The 19989-nt window shown below is 44.9% G+C and overlaps 1 protein-coding gene across 2 annotated transcripts in view; it reads right to left on the reverse strand.

Moving 5' to 3' along the window:
* The window catches only part of PKP1 (plakophilin 1), a 239189-nt gene that overhangs the window by 74221 nt on the left and 144979 nt on the right, over positions 1-19989 (reverse strand). The window contains exon 3 of one of the 2 annotated variants that reach the window (XM_069633637.1): positions 9190-9812. In XM_069633637.1, coding sequence (XP_069489738.1) covers positions 9190-9812 — 623 coding nt within the window. The remainder of the gene's footprint in view (positions 1-9189; positions 9813-19989) is intronic. The other variant, XM_069633638.1, reaches the window with a different exon arrangement.

Genomic DNA, 19989 nt, shown 5'->3' on the forward strand with positions numbered 1-19989 from the left:
GACCATTAAAAGGTTAGAGTCCACGCTTACCCGTAAGGAAAAGACCAAAAAGCAGTCCTTCTCCTGCTATGCTCCATTCCTCTGGAACTCACTTCCCCTGGAGGCTCATACTGTCCCTTCAATCACGCAGGTCCACAAAATCGTAAAAACATGGCTCTTTCATCGCTTCCTCCCCCAGGAATGAAACCCTGACAATCCCCCACAGTACTGTGTTACTGTTAGAAACGCTAGCTCAACGCTGGCCTCTGCCTTCCCCGTAACTCTGTAAAGCACTCTGCTGTCTACAGGCCAGGTTTGCACTATAAACAATACAATAAAATTTGGTTTGCACTATAAACAAACAATACAATAAAATAAATAAAATAAAATTTGGTAGCCATTGCAGGAAGAGGCGAGAGGCAAGTAGCAAGCACAGTGGAGCAGCCGTGAGAGGTAGAACAAAGTAAGTGGATGGGGAGAAGTATGGTGGGGAGTGGAGAGGAGGTGAGGGGAAAAGTGGAGTAGGACAGGGTGGACCCAGAAACCAAAAGGCAAGTTGGCAGCTTCCCGGTACTCAGGGGACTCGAAAGCAGGCTAATAACATGAAGTAGGGTCAGCATTCCAAGCCCCGACTGGCAAAAGTCCATCTCACTCATCTCCCAGGTGCTAATTTCACATGCATTCAATGGTAAATTGTTTAAAAGAGTGAGAGAAAAAGTTGTTCTAATGAAGGTTCTCCAGCTAAGGACCTTTGGAGCTAGATCCGCTCCATATTTTTCAGAAGTCACACAAAATAAATTCGAAAATAGTTAATCTATGAGGGAATTATTTACATAGTCCTTGGTTATCCTGGGAACCCGGTGTGTTCAACGTTGACAGAAGCAGACGAATGTTCTAATGTTGAAATGTCACGGAAATCTTTATTGAACATTTGGCAGAAATGCAGCCATTTCCACTCAGGGGAGTTGCTAGGTCTGGAAAAGACCCGGGGCTAAGCTGATGTCAGAACTGTTGGGACTGGGGGCTAGCTAGTCTTTTGGCTGTAGCTCCTGAGATTCTATCCGGGGCTACAACCAAAAGATCAGGGTCTATAGCCCCTTTAGCCCCCCCTAGCAACGCCCCTGTTTCCACTACACTTGGGAACATCATTCTCAATGATTTGCCAGCTGAAGTTGTTTCCCTCACTAGGCACAGAAAGGTCACTATAAACAGCAAAGTTATTCATACCGAATGCTCTTCATCATCTGCCCACCAGTGTCCTTCCTTTCAAAATGAATAAATACCTCTCCACCGTGCCATATACCAAACAGGAATTATTGCCGGCTCCTGCGGCCAATATGAGAGGTTTTGTGCCTGGAAGCATGACTAATGGGTTGCACACGGAAGGTTCAGGCACAAAACTGACCATTTTGCCAACATGTGGGGTAATATGACTTAAATAAAAGTTGCATCAGGGGCACTGACCCCTAGTGGCCACGTGGTGAGGAGGAGACACTCATCAAGGCTAATGAGGAAGAGGAGGAGACAGGCAGTGACAATGTAATGGTGAGGTATGTGGGAGAAAATTGGGTTGATCTGGTAGGTACTCTGGGCTGTATGTGGAATCCTAAGAGGCATCGAGTTCCAGGGCATACCACAGACTAATTCCCAGAAGGCATTTTTAATGAATCTTTTCTAACACGCTTAATACCGGAGGCCAGTCTCGGAGTGTGGGACCGGGATTCACACCTGTGTTGCTCTGCATTATCTTGCTTCTAAGACAAACACGGTTCACCTGAGCTATCCTCCCGGCCTAATGGATCCGGATTAGCTCTCAGGATTCAACATTCTCTCCAGGTGCTAATACACTTTAAAGGCCATCTTTGACAGTGCATTTTCGTATTGAAGTAGTGTTCAAAAGTACACCCCTTAACATCGCCCCTACATGGGAAACACGTGGGAGATTCCACAGATTTTGTCGAATGAATTCCACGCAAAATTACTGGTATGAACATGGGGAGTTTGTATTTGTATTGTTTTTGTATTTTACATTTGTATTGCGCACATGGCGCACCAAACCGTATAAAACCGTATATAGGCGCAGTTGGAACAACAGGTTCATGTAAAGCAAAGCAAAGCACAAAGAGGGGTGCAAACAAAAATACAGCCATGGAATAACCCTATCTAAACAAAAACGCCTTCATGCGCCCTACGGTACAGGTATAATGATTCGAGGGTCCTGATTTCTATCGGAATCGAATTCCACAGTTTTGGGCCTAGAATTGGCAGGGAGCACAGCTGCCTGCCGTCTCATCGCCCTAACGTCACCGTCTCAAGAGCCAACACGAACCCATGCACACAGATTAACATGACAAGAAGCACACACGTTCATTCTTCTTCTTGCAAATATAGTAAAAACCTGAAGGTTCAATAACAGGCTTTGTTCGACCTCAGCAGAGGGACTCTCATATCCTTGGGTAATGTAATGGACCGGCTAGATGGTAAGATGGCCAATATTGTCTGCTATGCGAGGTCTAGAAGTCCATATCGACTTGCATTAGTCACACGAATTCCACATGGATGCGGAATTATATCTTAATATCAAATCATTTGGTACGGTCTGCGAAAAATCAATACCCCCAAATCAACAACTACCACCCATCTGTTGGTGGCGCTAGATTGTAGACCTGATAAGGTAGTTTAGCGAGTTAAGCATCAGCAGTATACATCCGGGTTTAGCCTGGGCAGGACATCCTGAACTCCAGCAGAGTGGGCTAAGCCCTTTATCATTCCATGGTTGATACATTGAGTACCATCATATTTGAAAATACCAACACCTATTGTTAAAGTGCTCAGAAGCGTGAAGAATCCGGCATAAAGCACTGTATACAAAATATATTATTATTTATTGGTCTCAGATGCACATTATGTCATCCTTGTGTGAGAGTAGTTTTTGCTTAGTGGGATCGGCCTTTCAGTTAATCAAATGTAGCATAATGTTTCCTGGATGTACAGTAGAGCCACACCTTAGAACTTCTACCTTTTTCACCTGGCGACGTAAACTAACGTATGCACTTTATAAAACATATGTCAAAACTCAGTGGTTCAAGACAAATAGCAGAAGCAAGATCTCACATAACAAACAGTGAAATAAATGCAATCTAATTTATTGAACCTGAACGCCAAGAAAATGTATTTGTATATGTGACTAAATATTTACCAGACCCCGTTGTACTTGACATGTTTTCAACAAATGACCAAAAATACTGCATAACCATATAATAGCACACTGACTGCGCAGCCAACTACCCAATGCTACACTCAACACCGGCTCCTCATTTCGCCTTCATGGGGGTGACACTCTTGGCACAGTCTTCCTCAGGCGGTGAGCCCCTTGACTCAATCATCGTCAGCTGAATTCACCCAGCAAGGGGTCGAACCTGCTACTCCCCTGTGATGCTCCCCACTTCTGCTCATTCTGTCCACCTCTGGCGCGATTTGGAGTCCACCAAGTCCCCTCTTCATGCGTATATGTCAACCCCTGTTTATTAATTTACAAGCTGGTGCAATATTTCGTCCAGTGAAACAGTCTCTTGCGTGATTTTACCGGATAGTGGAACTCGTGTAATTTCAAACACTGATTTAGAAATAGTTATGGAATGTATCAACTTAATTTCCTGAAAAGACATGCTATTTTGCTAACTTCACAACTTCACGGAATCCTTCTCATAAGTATGGGACAAGATGATCGATAACGGGTTTGCAACCTAAGCCTAAGCTGTTTCCCCGCTGTTAGCATTAGCGATGTGTTTAGTTTCCAGCCTGAGCGCCATGATACCCTTGTGTGTGAAGGAGCGCTATACAAATTTGAATAACATAACAACATAACCTGCAGCTCTCCATAGGTTCGGGACAACGACTCCCATGATCCCTCACCATTGCTGTCTTGCCTAGGGCTTAGGGGAGTAGTAGTTAAAACATCTGGTGAGCCAAAGAAGCTGATGGAGGGGGGTTTTGTGGATTTTAGAAAGATTGGATGGCAAAGCTCTGTTTGGAAGTTCTATCAAAGATACTGCATATAGAGAGAGAAAATGTTGCTTTCGTGCTATGCTTATGGATGAAGCGTAAAATGAGAGCCATTTGACGAAGGCTTTCAGTCTGAAACCGTGGTAGATGATTTATCTTCTCATTAAAGTGGTGATGGATGATGGCATTTTGCTTCTTGAATTCTCTCTCTCTCTCCCCCCCGCGGCTTTTCCTATCACCAACATTCACCTTATCAATCTTCCTAATCCTGGACCTATCCAACTTCTGGATTTGGCTGGGCAGTTCCATCATTGTTATTCGGGATCTTGCCTGCGGTGCAGAGGCGTTGCTAGGGGGGCTCAGAGGGGTATAGACCCGGGTCTTTTGTTTGCAGTAGCCCCAGATAGAAGCTCAGGGGCTAATATCACAAGGCTAGCTATCCCAGAGTCCCGACGGTCCCGACATTAACCTAGCCCCAGATCTTTTCCAGGCCTAGCTGCACCCCTGCTGCCGTGCTATAAATATACTCTGCAGGTATTTTAAGCCGACATATCTGCCAAGATGGCCCGAGCATGCTCTCAAGCCCTTCATGCACCCAACCATACACCATCTTTAACCTTTAATTCGTCCAAAACTGCCTTGTAATCCCCAATGCATATCTTAACCTGTCATATACCTTTCTGTATCGCATCTCTCGCAAGATGATAGACTATATATATATATATATATATATATATATACCAATTGTTGCTGTATGCACATGCACTTTATGTTATTAGCATTTGTTCTTAATTATGCATATTTGCATGTTGTCACTAACATACTTGGATTTGGTATTTTCTTAGATCAATATTACTTGGGGGCACGTATTTCCATTAATCGCTGGGCTATGCTACAACATGATTTGGTACAAAATCGTTTTCTGCAGTTTAATATTGTATTGCCTGCACCATTGGGTAACATTTTATGTTAAAGCTCACCATTCCAAGATGTCTACCTGCGTGCCTTATACACAAACATTGATTTGTAATTGTCAGTGAAATGGAAGAAAGAATACATTCTATTTATTCACCTCTTTGCTAACCATTTCATTATGTGAACAAGCACTTGGCAGTGCAAAACACGTGACTTGGGACTCGTGTCCTTTACAACCTTTTTGATGTCCTTTATATGATAAATATAAATGTCTGAATAACTATCTCGACATCTATGAACTTTTTTTGGCAACTCCGACCACGGAGTGCGGCACTGCTGCTTGTTGCAGCTTCCATTTCCTGTTTCACTTACATTACATATATGTATATATTAACTGAAAAAACTTTGTTAAAGGGACGTTATGGTTAAGTTGCACTAATAAAAACCTATGAGTTTCACTGAAAAAACATTGTTAAAAAGGACCTTATAGTTACAAGTAAAACCGAGAAACCTCAGAAATTCAACAGTTATGGTAAAATAAGCAACCATAACTCACGCCACCACCGTGCACTGCTAAGACTAACACCCAGGACACCAAAGATGACATCACAGATGTTCATCCCCCATTCTAGGTACTGGAAGAGGGTATTACCGCCTGCCAGCCCAAGTTATCAGCCCAAGCAAAGCGAGGGCAGACAACGAGGGCTCCGGAATGTTATCCCCGTTCCAGCCCCTGCAATGGGGGATGAAGGCCATTACCACCCCGGGTTACCAAAGCGGTAACCAGGGAGCTAGAAAAAAAAGGATTTTTCTTCTTACACTGGGACGCGTGTGGCATCCCACTGTAGGAAGAAAAATCCTTTCCAAGATTGCCACCATGGAAAGGGAAGGCAGGGCTTCATAAAGAGCCCATCTTCCCTTTCCATGGCGTCCTGCAGAAGGCGAAAAGAGAACCCTATGACCACATTACCACTAGAAATTGTTTATTCCCTTTCAAATCTATTCCAATTTAAAAAATGTTACCACATAGCCAGTCCCCGGTGGACATGCCCACTTTTTCCCCATTGGCCATTCATCGTGGTCATGGCCAGTAGCCAGATTGTCCGGGTTATGATCTTACGCCATGACCCGGACAATCTGGGCACTGCCCATGGCCACAGGCTATACCTCAGGTCCCTGCCAATGCTCCTTACATGAATGTTCCGGGAAATCCACCCATGTTTTATTTTTTCAAAAGTGTCAAACTATACATACATACAATAGCCATATAATTTAGCCGCCACTTGACAAAATCCACTCCAAGGTCCTCTCCAATCTAATCTTTCTGAAAACATTGGTCTAAATTTGTCAAAAGGCAACAAAGTTCTAAGCCATCTAAAAATGTTTAGACCCCCCCTCTAATTTAGCCCCCTCTTGACAAAACTCGATCAATCTTTGCAAAAACATTTATATCTAGATCTAAAATCTTTTTGCAAATGTTTGTGCAGATTCGTCAAATGGCACATGTATAAACCTTTAAAATATTTTGAGACCCCCCTCTGCGTTTGTTCCCTCTTGACAAAACAGCACCATACTTTCTAGAACCATTTGGAATCAGGTCTAGAATGAAAGTCCAAAATTTCATGTAGTTTCATTGAGTGGCGCCAAAGTTATAAGCCATCCAAAAACTGATTTTCACCAACCCTGTAATGCACAAATAAGCAAGATGCCATCGAACATCTAATATGTTCGCGAACATCAGAGGACTGTCCCGGACTATTCGCGGACATCGGAGAAGAAAAACATATGGTTTTTTTTGCTTTTTATGGCCATATCCCATCCCATCCTCATCACCACTCACCTCTCCAGAGATTCACTGATAAGTTTGACAAGTGCAATGTTGTGTTTTTTAATATGTTATAAGTGTGATGTTTTCGGACAAAGGCACCTGTCTGTGAAGCCAACATGGCAGGCGCTTCCAAAAATATGACACAACTCACATTAGTTATGGACTAATCAGTGGGCGCACCCAATGCCCACGGACCTCATGTCGGCCTCTGGACCAATCGGAGGACCTTCTGCGGGAAAGTGAGTCAGAGAACCAAACCCAGATATCATTAAAAAAATGTTACCTACATTTTTGGAGTTTTAAAATAAACTACTGGATGGATTTACACCAATTTTACAAAAGCACGCTTTCGGGACAAAGCTGCCACTCCTCCCACAAATGTGGTGAAAATGCGTCCAGCGGTTTGGGCTGTAGGCATGAGCAAAATTATTTTTTCCATTGCGTATATGGAAAAAACACACATTTTGGGACCCCCGCCTATAACTCTGCACCCCCGCCACGAAACCTCACCAAACATTGCAGAATCAATCCGTCAGGGCGATATGCCTTTTTGCAAAGTTTTGTGCGGATTCGTCCAGGGGGCCGAAGTTGTAATCCGCCAAAAAGTGCTCTTCTTATGGGTTGAGCAACTTAACCATAACTACAGGGCTGCTACTGCAGGCCCTATAACATGCAACACTAACATGTAACCATACTAATACAAAACACCCCACTCCCTCCCTGCACCTGCCATGCCCCTCTCAACTTTCCTTTTCGCTAATTTGACTTTTGTGCTCCTTCCCAGCAGACTATGGTATGGTGACCCAGGGCTGCAATAGGCCATGGACAAGGACTGGGCTTTGAAACTAATACGCTAGTGATTCGGCCCAATACACAAGCATAGTAACACAAAACATAACATAGGAGTTCCATTCAGTCCACATGCCTGTAAGAGATCAGTGTTTTGGAAATAAGTTAGACTCCATGAATTGAGAATGCGTGAGTTTCCAGTACAAGTGACATAATCAATTATGTAGGGATGTTATTATTTATTAATATAGTATTTATTGAGCATGGACCTAGCTTCAAGAAGCAACAGAGTGCTTTACAGAGGTAACAACAGAACAGATATACAGCGGGGTATAGGATACACAGGGGCACAAAGGGATGAGTAAGACAAGAGCAGGGCACTGTGTAATTGTGATCGATTATATAAGAATATTTGAGACTCTAGTGCATATTGGGTCAGTGTGCTGAGAATGAGTGAGTCTTCAGTACCATGCACAAGACTGTAAGAGATGAGTAGGGCACAAACTTACCTTGGAGTGAGACAGAGGCCTGTTTGATCTATAGGATGAGTTGTTTCTGAGATGCAGAGAATATGGTTCAGGATTAGGGAGTGACTGTATTCATCATTACATATGAGGGCCAGTACTTTGGGCACGAGTCGGACTGTGGGACAGTGTATGAGGTCAGTGTTTCAGATGGTTACACAGGGCAACAGGCGAGTGAATCGGGAAGGAAGGAATATAATACAGTGTGTGAGGTCAGAGCTCTGGTGATGAGTGAGACGGAGGCATAGCGTGCAAGGCCAATGGTCGGGGAACAAGCAGGTTCTAGCAGCTTTTTTAAGATCACTGAAGTGGGAATGAGGGAGCCCGCCATGCAGCGAATGAAAGCAGAGAATGTGTACTAACCTCAAATATTTCAGGTATTCGGCAACAGCAATTTGCTCAAGCTACTCTCTCGAAGGGGTCTGAACCCATTGTTTGGAGGATGGCTAATCCACCAGCCCTAGCAGGCACAGTCATTGGTGTTGGCTAATGGGAGACATAATCCAACACATCTGGCGAGAGACTTTGTTGCAGGCCCCCGCGGCTCGTCCTTTTGGGAATGATGGAGCCTATAATGCCGTGCATGAGGTAAGTGATGCAGGAATGCCCGAGTATGAGGTAAGTGGAATGGCAGCGTGTTACAGTGTATGTGCTCAGTGATCCGAGAAGGAGTGAGATTGAAGAGAATTTGGAATGCAAGAGGCTCTGGTGCACTGCACTAAGTCTGTGATATAGGAATGAAGCTGATTTGGTGAAACTTTATGCGTCTTGACAAGAAAAAAGTGGGGGAAATACTGAAGCTCATGATGTGTTGCTAGCCGTGACACCTACCTGTTGGGCATAAGACTTTTGGAAGGGAAATGGCATACGTCACATGTTTATTTATTTATAGAGCGCGCCGAAACCGAAGGTACTGGGCGCTTTAGCTTGGGAAACAAACATGGAGATAACGGTTGTTGCTAGCGTTGTGTTACAGATCAAGACTACGTACCAGCCGGAATCATTACTTAGATTGCATACAGTAGTTGAACATAACAAGGCTACCTACAAGGCACAATCGTTACTTTGGTTGAATGTGGCAGTTTACCTTGTCTCAATCATAAGGTCACTATTGGAAGTAAGACCAAGGACACAGAAACACACACTTACCTTGTGGGCTGGTACGCGGTGCCATACATGTCCTGTTGTTGTAACGAGTTGGACATCTGGGACATTGAGTTGCCCACGCCGACCCTCTCCTGCTTATATATGGAATTCTGCTGCTGCTGCAGCTGTTGACCACCTCCCTCATACATTTCTGGTCTTTGGAAGTGGTTCTGCATCTGGGATTGGCTGTTCCTCCCATAAATCTCTTGCCGCTGGAGGGTGTTTTGTAATGGAGCATGGTTGTTTGAAAAGAAGACATCCTGCTTTCCACCAGAAATTGAGGAAGGCGTTCGGGCCGGCGGCTGCCCACCCCGCTTGCGTTGCTGGGTCATTTGCTGGGTGCTGTAGCTGCTGTAGACGCTTGAGCGGTTCTGGTTGCCGCGTCCCCTCTGGCTCTGAAGTTGGTTCTGGTTCTGCCTCCGCAGTGTGGCTCGGGGGTCTAACCCCAGCAGGTCGGGCTCGCTCCTACTGGTCTTGAGGTTTTGTACATAGAAGAAGTCACTGCCGGGGCTGGTGGGGCTGCCCAGGGACTTGTGCTGCTTGCTCCAGTTCTCCATTTGACTGTAGGAGCTGTAACGTCGATTGTCAGCTTCCGGTCTCAGGGTACCATTGTAACCCGGCTGCTGCTGTACAAGAAAAGAGCAAATTGTAACATTATTATTTATAGAAGGCAGGAATAATGAATGAACAATGTTATTGCATGGATGAAACACAACTTCTTTGGAAGTCATTGTAGTGCACAGAGTGAAACCTTCAGGTAACATTTGATAGAGGAAGGTTCTGTGGCATCGCACAGTATGACGCCAGGGGCCAAGTCATTTGTGAGGTCGTAAAACTTGAAAGCAACTTGATTCGGTCAAATATGGTACAGTAAAAAGTAACCTGCCTTCACAAAATCAGGAATTAAATATACAGCAATATGTGTTGTTCCTAAACATTTTAGTTTGTCTTACCATTAGAGATGGCTGTTAAGGTGCTTTATGTAGGCAGGACAAGAAAATTAGCACAACCTTGATGGACGGTCCATGATCAAGATTTCTCTTTTGATTAAAAGTGATACATGCATCCTGAACCAGGGCCATATTTCTATCTTGGGACTGCAATGCTATGCACCAAGTCCAGGCCTAAAGGGCCAGAGTACTGACGGGTTTTCGGATATCCCTCAATTATTTTCGTGAGAAAAAAAAATGTATACATTTAGAGTCTTTGTATGATATGATATGATATGATAGATTATTTATAACATGCTTAATACCCAGGGAGTTTCTAAGTGCGGACCCGGGGATCGAACCTGGGGTGCTCCATGACGTCTTTCTTCCAAGGTGAGCACATTGCCCCTGAGCTATCCTCCCGATGCAAATCTATCTCTTGAATATTAATGAGGGGTATCCTGAAAACCCGGCATGGATCCAGCCCTTGGGGCTTGGGGTTGGGCAACCCTAGGTAAACCGTTGTAAAGTTGCCAAAGGGCTCGATATTATACATGATCTAGTCCTGTTTAAATAATGAGCTTGCTTTCGAGGTGAAGTTGGAAGGCCTGCATGCATAACAGAAAGAGGAAAACCACAAGGCCTTGCATGTACGTTTGCTTAATGGCTCCATTCCATGGAGGACAGCAAACTCCCTTCCTGAGCTTTGTTTTTTTTTACCTTAGGTTTATCTCATTTCATTCTATTCATTTGAATTCACCCAACACTACAACTCCCAGCAGTCAATTGTTGGAGAAGTGAAAGCCCAGTACTGGGAAATGGTGTCCCCCTGACATGGAGTCACCTGACAACCCTACCTGCGTGCAAAGTGCAGATGAATTAAAGACCAGGATTGAATAAAGGAGCCTTCATTTCATGAAGGATGATAGCATTTCTACTGTTCAATCAAGAAATGTGACTGAGGAAAACACTGCTCTAATGCAATAGTGAGAGCTTGGCATGCCATTATACTGTACTTGCCATGTTACAAAATAAGAATCAGGGGTTCGTGCAGGCCCAGCTGAAGATGTGTGGGGGTCATTTCAACATGATGGTTGGGGCACCCCTTGCTAAGAGCAGAAAGTAGTCTGAGACATCTATAGGGGGCATACATTCTAATGAGATAAAGAGAAGGTTAATAGCTGCCAATGATCACGATATGGCGAAACAGCAAGGCGCTGGAACACTGTACGCCCGCTGAATAGCTATGAATCCTTCTTTGTGTGAAAGTGGCTGCTGTGGAGGCAGGGATGTCATTACACCAAAATGCCTGTGGGAGCGGAAGTGATATCACATGGCCCATGACCTCCAAGGACATCACAGGAGGTGATGTCATTTGATCCCGCTCCAAGTGGCATCACATGAAGTGATGCACATGGCCTTCAGATGTGTCTAACACCTGTGTTTCCAGGTGCTCTCATTTCAGCCAGATATAAGAAACAAAGCACAGAGGGAGGTGAGTTTTATCCATGATCACATATTTGGGGAATGTCTTTTTTCCAGATTCGACATGGAGCCTATTTGTAAAACATGCATAATACTGAACTTGTAGCCATGTAACCGAAATCTCTAACACACAGGCTACAGCTAGTGTATGAAACATCTATAGATCAAAGGGCACAGAGGTACTTGTTATCTGTGGCATTGATGTCCGTGGGCTGTCTGTTTAACTAAGGGGCAAAATTCTGCACGAGCAAGGCCTGAAAATTAAATCATTGACCAGGATTTAGAATCAACATAATTCCCTGATTATAAATGTATCCATGAGTCGGCTACCGCTACTATAGAAGAACCCTATTGTGCGAGTGTAAGATGAAGCCATCATCTCCATGTGCATTTATCTTTAAGGTATGTGTCAAGCAACCACATGTTGTACCCCACAACCCAGAGCCGTAGATAATACCTTAATGGCGTAGGCTTCGATACATCACTCTTCTTCAATCTTTTTTAATGGGGTGAAGTGTGGGGAAGGGGGGCCGCACTTCTCTCAAGAGTAGGGCTCAATGCACCTACGATTTTCAGAGCTCTATGTAAGAGATGTGTTATTCAAGCCCCCACCCCCCACCCCGCTGACCAGGCCATGAATGAAGCTTCAACAAAGCCCTTTAGAAGAAGGAGTTTGAGTGGGGAGGCGTGGGTCACTCCATAGCTCTCTCACTTCTGAGACTCAGTGTCCAACGCTTATTTTCTTAAACAGTGTATTACCAGAGGAGGGTCCTGGTTGAGTTTGCGGCCCCTCTCATCTATTCACTTCACACTTGAATACGTTCAAGGTGAGCAGAGCCCAATCAGTGGCAAAGCACAAAATGTGGGCCCCCCCCTCCGAGCCATGCTGAGGGGCCACCCCAAGCTCCTAAAGCACTTGGCACGCCACACACAAGGCCGGCACGGACCACCACGTGTGTGCAATGTCATTGATGATTATGCCGCTGCAGGGGTATACGCTACTCAGAGTGAAAGAAGCAAATATGTTTTTAATCAAAGCTTAAATTTGTCATCTACTTTAGAAACAAGGGGCCGGTGCCTGCCCCAAAATATACCAGCCACCAGTGGTGGCTGGTGAGTTGTTTGATTGGAGGGTGTAAATATTTGGCACAAATATGAGATTACAACAGAGCACAGCGATGGGGCCCGAACTAACACAAATGGGTTGCGGGGATCAGGGGCATTCTTCCTACTCCCATCAGAAAATGTTTTGGAAAATCTGTTAAAATGGTGCATTACAGAGCACACTTTCTGTGCGAATGTGGCCAGGCAGTTTGCAATCGGTTTTGTAGGGTGTAGGGCAACTCGTGTAAAAAAGTACAATAGATGCAAGTCACCAAAAGTGCACAGGCGCATTTCCCAATGCATTGTCATGCCAGTCCCTTCAATATATGCCAATATAAAAAACATGTTCATGCTGGCTGTGCCCATACATTTCCATGCTGGCCCCACCAACATATGCTAGTATTCCCATATACGAACATACTCATGTTCGCTTTGAGATGTTTTTTATAGTATCATTACTGGTACTAGGCAAAAAGCTGGCCCTTCCATTATATGCCAGTACTCCTATGTAAGAAAATGCTCCCGTTGCTTTGGCTATTAAAGTGACATGTCACAATAAGAAAACATGTCCAAACAGGTTCCAATGTAAACCAGTCTAGACCCATAAGAACACTTATCATCCATCCTTGCTTCATCACAGATACATAGTTAATAAGAAAGTCATGCTACAGTAAGAAATATACAGGCCGCTTCACCAAAACATCAGTCTGGCGAGGTTATACTACTTCTCATGCTTGCTTTATCAAAGATGAGGAGTTGTAAATGTCATGTGACAGTAAGCAATAGCTAGACTAGCTGCACCAAAATACCCGTCTAGCCAGTTAGTGTCACAAAATCACGTTCATATGCATTCACCAAACAGTGACTCACCCATATACCTTCTCTCGTATACATTTACACTGTCATCCACCCACCCAGAACATTTACACACACCCACTGACATTTCTACTCACACACCCACCACTCGCTCACCCATAAACCTCTCACGTCCAATTGCACTGCATTCTCTACAATGGAACGCACCCATCCAGAACATTTAAACACACACTATCACATTCCTACTCATTCACCCACTACTCACTGACCCATAGACTTTCTCTTGCGTCCACTCACACTACATTCTCCACAGACACATGTACCCATCCAGAACATTGAAACATACTATCAAGTACATAATTGTTCACCCGCCAGTCACTCACCCATACACCTTCTCTTCCATCCACTCTCACTGCATTATCTACACAGGTACACACCCACCCAAAACATTAAAACACACACACACACTATCGCATTTCATCTCATTCACCCACCACACACTGACCCATAGCACACGCATACATCTGAGAAGCCTTCTTATCTGTTTTTCCAGCTTCAGTCCGTCACTCCAGGCCACCCTCAGCTCCTCTGTGCGGCTCACGAACAGGAACCAGGAAGGTGGAAGAGCTTCCTGGTTCCTGTATATGAGCCATGGGGAAGCCAGAGGAGGTGTTGGAGCTGAACGTGGCGTGTGACATGTGCCACATGTCACGGACAGCTCCAACCCCTATTGAGCGCTTCCGTCTCGCGCTGTAAGCCACAGCCCAGCCTTCACCCTGATGGGTGAAGTCTGTGCAGGGCATCCCTAGACCTGGTGTGGTGGGGCTGCAGGGGCCCTGCTACTCCACAAGCTTCAGTTTAAACTATATATATATATATATATATATATATATATATATATATATATATATATATATATATATATATGTTTACAGGGTTAGCAAAGGAGATTGCAGGGGTAACAAAGGAAAACACAGGGGATGCGGCTGTAACCCCTGGCTACCCCCAAATGACGTCCCTGCACGGAGGAACCAGTATTGAAAGACAACGAGATACTTATACTTTTGTTTTCCCCTATGGAATTGACCACCGGACAGCCTCCAGAAAATGCAGCTTGCACGACGAGTGCTGTAAAGCTCACACTGTAAGCCGCAGAAATTAAGTAATCTATAAAGGAATATAATGCTGTGTTATTAGACTGCGGACTGACAACAAGAGGGCAGTTGCTGGAGCCCCCTGAGGCTCGAGGCCCCTTTCATTTAAAAAAAAAAAGCAGAAAGGCCCTGACGCCGTCCCTGGGTCTTGAATGTATCCAATTCCACTTGGTCTATGTTTTCCCACACTAGGGATTGTTTGCCCCAAGACTATCACTCTTTTCTTCACACCCAAACACACTATACGCAGACCAACTCTGCCACTCGCATACATCAATTTAAAGTTTCTCCCCTACAGACATCAAACAACAGAACTCTGCACCCATACAACCACTTTACACCACCCTACCATCTAATACGCCCTACCACCTTGGGGGCGCTAGGCTCCCATCTGAACACAACTCTCTCTATTCCCTCAACAAACAGCACTTAGAAACAGACCCTCAAAAAGTTCCCGGGTGCTTCCAAACTGCAAGCATAAATACAGCAGCAAAGCCATCTTGCATTCCCTGCCCCCCCCCCACTGAGTTAGGCCACCCCCTCTCTTTGAGATCCACCACAGAGCCCAGAGACCATGCAAATGGCAGCTGTGTGTGGCATGAATCCCAGCAAGATAACATCATTACACGAGGCTATTTTAAAAACACGTTCATGAGGAAAAAACAGTCTAACACTTTGATGGGGTCTCCCTAAAACTGTATTGGCCTGTTGAAGGTCACCGCCAGCAGACTTTGTTCCAATTGTTGAAACCTCAACCCACAGTTGGCGAACTGGTATCATGGCGCAAATAGAAAGGACCAAAGTCAGTCACAGTTGGTAGAGTTTGCAGTCAGACAGTAAACCTCATTACGACCCAAGCATTAACCATGACACTATTAGCGCCATGGTTGACGCCGGTATTTTACTGATTCCGCCGTGGTGAATGGCGGAATTACCGCCCCATTCCAAGGTTGGCGGGGCAGTAATTTCCCACCCACCATTGGCCCTTCCCCATTCCCATTTTTGCCCCCTTAGGGCTCAATGGAAATGGGGAAGGCGGTAGTTACGTTACCTCAAATTGCGGTACCGTAATTACCTCCGAGGTCCCTTTGCGGGTCCAATCCTTAACGGCTGGTAGGGACCCGCAAAGGGACCTTGTAATTAGGCGGTAATGGGTTAACGGCGCCGCCACCTTTTACGGCGCCGTTAACCCCTTACCGCCTGGGTCGTAATGAGGCCCAGTGTGTCCAGCCAGATGTAGTGGTGTGGGCCTAAGGTGGTCGCTCCCACCTCTGTGGCAACGCCCACTTTTGGGCCTTGTCTGACGATGCTGCCTGGGTGGCGCTGGCCAGGGGAATTATAAAAAGACACCCATGTGCCAAGCAGAAACCTCCCTGTAGCCCAGCGTTATTCAAACAGTTCCTAGTGATTGCATCAAATGCAAAAGTTTTTTAGAAAATCTATAGAAAGAATTATTTTTTTAACTTTTTTTTTTAATGGGGGGGTCCCCCCAACCCCTGATTTTTTACCCCTAAAACCTATTATCGTATAAAAAAAACTTTACCTACAAAAATAATTCAGTTTTTATGAATTTTTTTTCGATACTTTTGCATTCGAAACTATGTATTTGATGCAATGCCTGGATACCATTCAAACGTTATTATGCTGAGCCATTCCTTGGATGAACATTTTGTTGCCGGGACCCACCAGATGGCACAACAGCTTACATTTACTATTGAAAGCAGTCACCGTACTCCCATTTGGAGAGCCTTGCGATATCCCTGGACATCCTTCGGGACCCTTTACAAGGCCAAGCCCACAGTTTGAAGACCGCTGCTCTAGACCAATGGACAGAAACACCATATAGGCGGGGAAGTCAGGATGGGGGTGGTGCCGGTTAACTTTTAGTAACCCCGCTCTATCAGCAAATTTTCCACTCGGCCGACGGAATTATCGTCCTCCTTTGCAGACTGTATTAACGACCAGACATCAATGATTTGTAAAAGAAATCTCATAGACAGGGAAAGTAGCACCCTGATAACATGAAGTCTTATGCCAGAAATATAACAAGTGGGGTTTGAAGCATAATATTCTTATCAGAGTCTTCAGGCACCAGTAGATAAATGGACGGAGAGCAGGCCTTCCACCTTCTTCACATGGTCTTGGCTCTCCTTCCTTGTCCAGCAGTTATTTAGATGTTTAGGGAGCAGGGGCCACAATGTGCCAACTCGGTTTTCATTTTATGGATCTCAAAGAGATGCGAGGATCTGCCAAGCTTGACCCCCTGAGTTCTTCAAGTAACACACAGATCCGCGCAGCGCTTGCATTAACTCTCTGAGCTCTGATAGTATAGACATAAAGAGGTGATCATTAGTCACACAGGCAAACCATGAGAACACATGTTATGTTATTGTGATTTCTACAGCGCACCGCTGCCATTTTCATGGTCTCCAGGCGCCCAGGCGGATCTAGAAAAGAAGGCGTTAGTTACTGAGCTTGAGAGGGAAAAGCGCAAGAGAGCTTTGATGTGCTGTTGGTAGCTTCAGTTTGGGGAAAACGGTCACTGTGTGCTAGTTTGTTTTTAGTTGATTGACATGTGGTGTTTGGTGGGTGGCTGCATATGAGTGGTTTATGTGCATCTTTGGGGTTGTGGAGCGTCAGTAGAGTGCTTGTACTTTGCGTTGTTACACATGCCTGAAACCAGGATGGATATTACTGACTGCATGCACACTTTTCACACTGTGTAACATCTGTCTCAGGGTGACCCAATTTGTTTAAAGGAAACCTGACAGTGGATAAATTCGGATACACACCCCTTAGGGAGGTTCCGGCTGGACCGGTTTGCTGCCAGACTGGCAAGTTCGAGCTGGTTTCATGTAGAGGTCTTCCTTCGGCAGATTTCTTGGCACAGACTCAGGGCGTGATGAGTCACTGCTACATGCGCCAGGATGCCGGTGGAGCCACCCCTTGTCAAAGCTCCCCACTGGTGTGATGAACCCAAATAGAGGACCGCACCCACAGTTGTTTGTTTATAAATTTGCCAAGAGCACCTTCTTATTGAAATAAGGCAGTGAGTTTTACTTGATTTTGTACTTTCATGAACAACCTGGATGTGCGATAGCCCAAAAGGTAGGTTGCCATTTGGCTGTGTAATGTAATGTAATATTCACTTTTGCTAGACCGGCTAGCACCGTAGTGGCCCCCCGGCCCTATATGGAGTATGTATTGGCCCTGCGTAGTAACTAGACAGATCTGTGGAGGTAAAAACAACACAAGAGAGGTGGGCAAAGAAATGGCGTGATAGCAGAAGCAGTAACTGAGTGGAGAGCTGCTTATGAACATCAAAATGTGCTGAAATACTTGTTTAGATGCTTGAGATTTCACAGGTGGGGACGGTGTTGGACTGAGCCATAAAGTTGTCTCGGGCACCAATGAAAAAGTGGGCCACCATTGCAAATGGCTATTCATTCCTTTTGTGACACTGTTTGAATAGTAACCAAGGGGGAGGTTTTTGATTAAGTGCGATGCATTTGTATTTGTATTTATTTTAATTTATATAGCACTTTAATCCACAGCACTTTACAAGAGGAACAATCAATTACAACATGCAATACAAGACAATTGAATCAAACCAGAAAACAGTACAATGAACAATTTACAAAGTTGAGGAAGTTAAGCGCTATTGGAAAGGAACAATAGTGAGAGGAGGGGTAGGAGGAGTAAGTAGAGGGAGATTCAGACAAGAAAGAGGAAGGAAAATAAGTTAGTGGGGTGAGTGGAAGAGATAGGATTTGAGAGAAGTGTGGAGTGAAGGGTAGGAGGTGATAGAGCGGACTGGGAGGGGAAGGCGATTCCAGAGGAAAGGAGCAAGAAATTGGAAGGAGCGGAAGCGGGAGGGAGCACAGGGCGGAGGCGGGGGAGAGAGAAGGAAGAGATCAGCTGAACGGAGAGACTGAGAGGGAGTATGGAAAGTAAGAAGGGAGGATAGGTAGGAAGGGGCAAGACCATATAGGGCTTTGAAGACAAGACAGAGGAAATTGAATTTGAACTGAGAGTGAAAAGGGAGCCAACCTAGTGAGTTAAGTGAAGAGGAGATGGAGGGATGCAAATTGTGAATTTTAAAGAATATTTATTCAGCAACACTGGTCAAAACTACTAGCTGCAAATTGGCCAAAAAAGTACCCTACTTTGACCCAAAAAACTGGCCCACACCATCATTTTGTATTTTTGGTTCGGCCATCGGCCGAATGCCCTATAGGTCTGTCCGAGCCTGGGTGGGGGTCGATTGGAAGGTGGTGGTGAAGAAGTAGGTCAAATGAAATAAACACAATGTTCCACTCATGGTTTTTTCATGTATCAAACATAGGCATTCTGGGTGTTGTGGTCTTAGTTCTCATCAATTGAACCAGTTGGACTATGCACAGTATTACAGTGGCCTGCAAACGGAAGCTCAGTACAGGAGTGCCATGTCTTGGTGATATGGAGTCCTCTGCGGACCAAACCCAGCTGAGCACCCACGGCAGGCATCTGTGTGTCACCTGCAGGTTCGAGACCAAGCAGAGCTGCCTCTGCCCCCCATCGGTAATAAAGAGAATATGGTAATTTGCATGGAGGGACATGATGCCCTGGCACAGTAAATTTGGCGTGCCTCGCATAATAGAACGTGGAAACGTTCCAAACCCTGAACCTAAAAAACAAGTCCAATAAAAAAAAAACATTGAATACAAATAAAGCAATGTTCTCATTTGTAGTCATCTAAAGATACAAGGCTACTTGCCAATGTTTTGACAAGGTTTATTTGGATAAATATTTGCTCTACCTTGTATGGAAACTAACTTTTTCGCATCTTCGAAACCAGACACTCCAGGCACTTGGCTTCCATTTGGAGATAGAATCAGATGTAAGATCGCCCCTGCAGTCATAAAGCCGGACCCGCTAAGCCGCCTTTTTATTTGCCCTATAACTCCTGATCCTGTTGGGTCAACACTGCCTTTGAGGCCGCTTTCATGTCAACGTGATGTCCAGAACTGTTGTTGTTCCTGAACTCGAGTGCGGGGTTTCCAACCTGTTGCTCTCCAGATGTTTTGAACTACAACTCCCAATAGCCTCTGCCAATACAGTCAATGGTGAGGGATCAAGTAGGATTCGGTGGTTGTTAGGCTGTGCTTGCCAGCGCCTCCCTATATTTGTAATTTGTCTGCTTCTTTTGTATCCTACTGATCGGTATTGAGTGCTGCTTATCGCTGGGGAAGGCTAACAACCTAGGCCTTATAGTAAAGAGTTTGTAAGAAGATTCCCATGTTATCAGTGCAACTCATACATAATCCAGATCATGC

This window comes from Ambystoma mexicanum, chromosome 13 (assembly GCF_040938575.1).
Source record: "Ambystoma mexicanum isolate Mex_15411 chromosome 13, UKY_AmexF1_1, whole genome shotgun sequence".
Lineage (NCBI taxonomy): Eukaryota > Metazoa > Chordata > Amphibia > Caudata > Ambystomatidae > Ambystoma > Ambystoma mexicanum.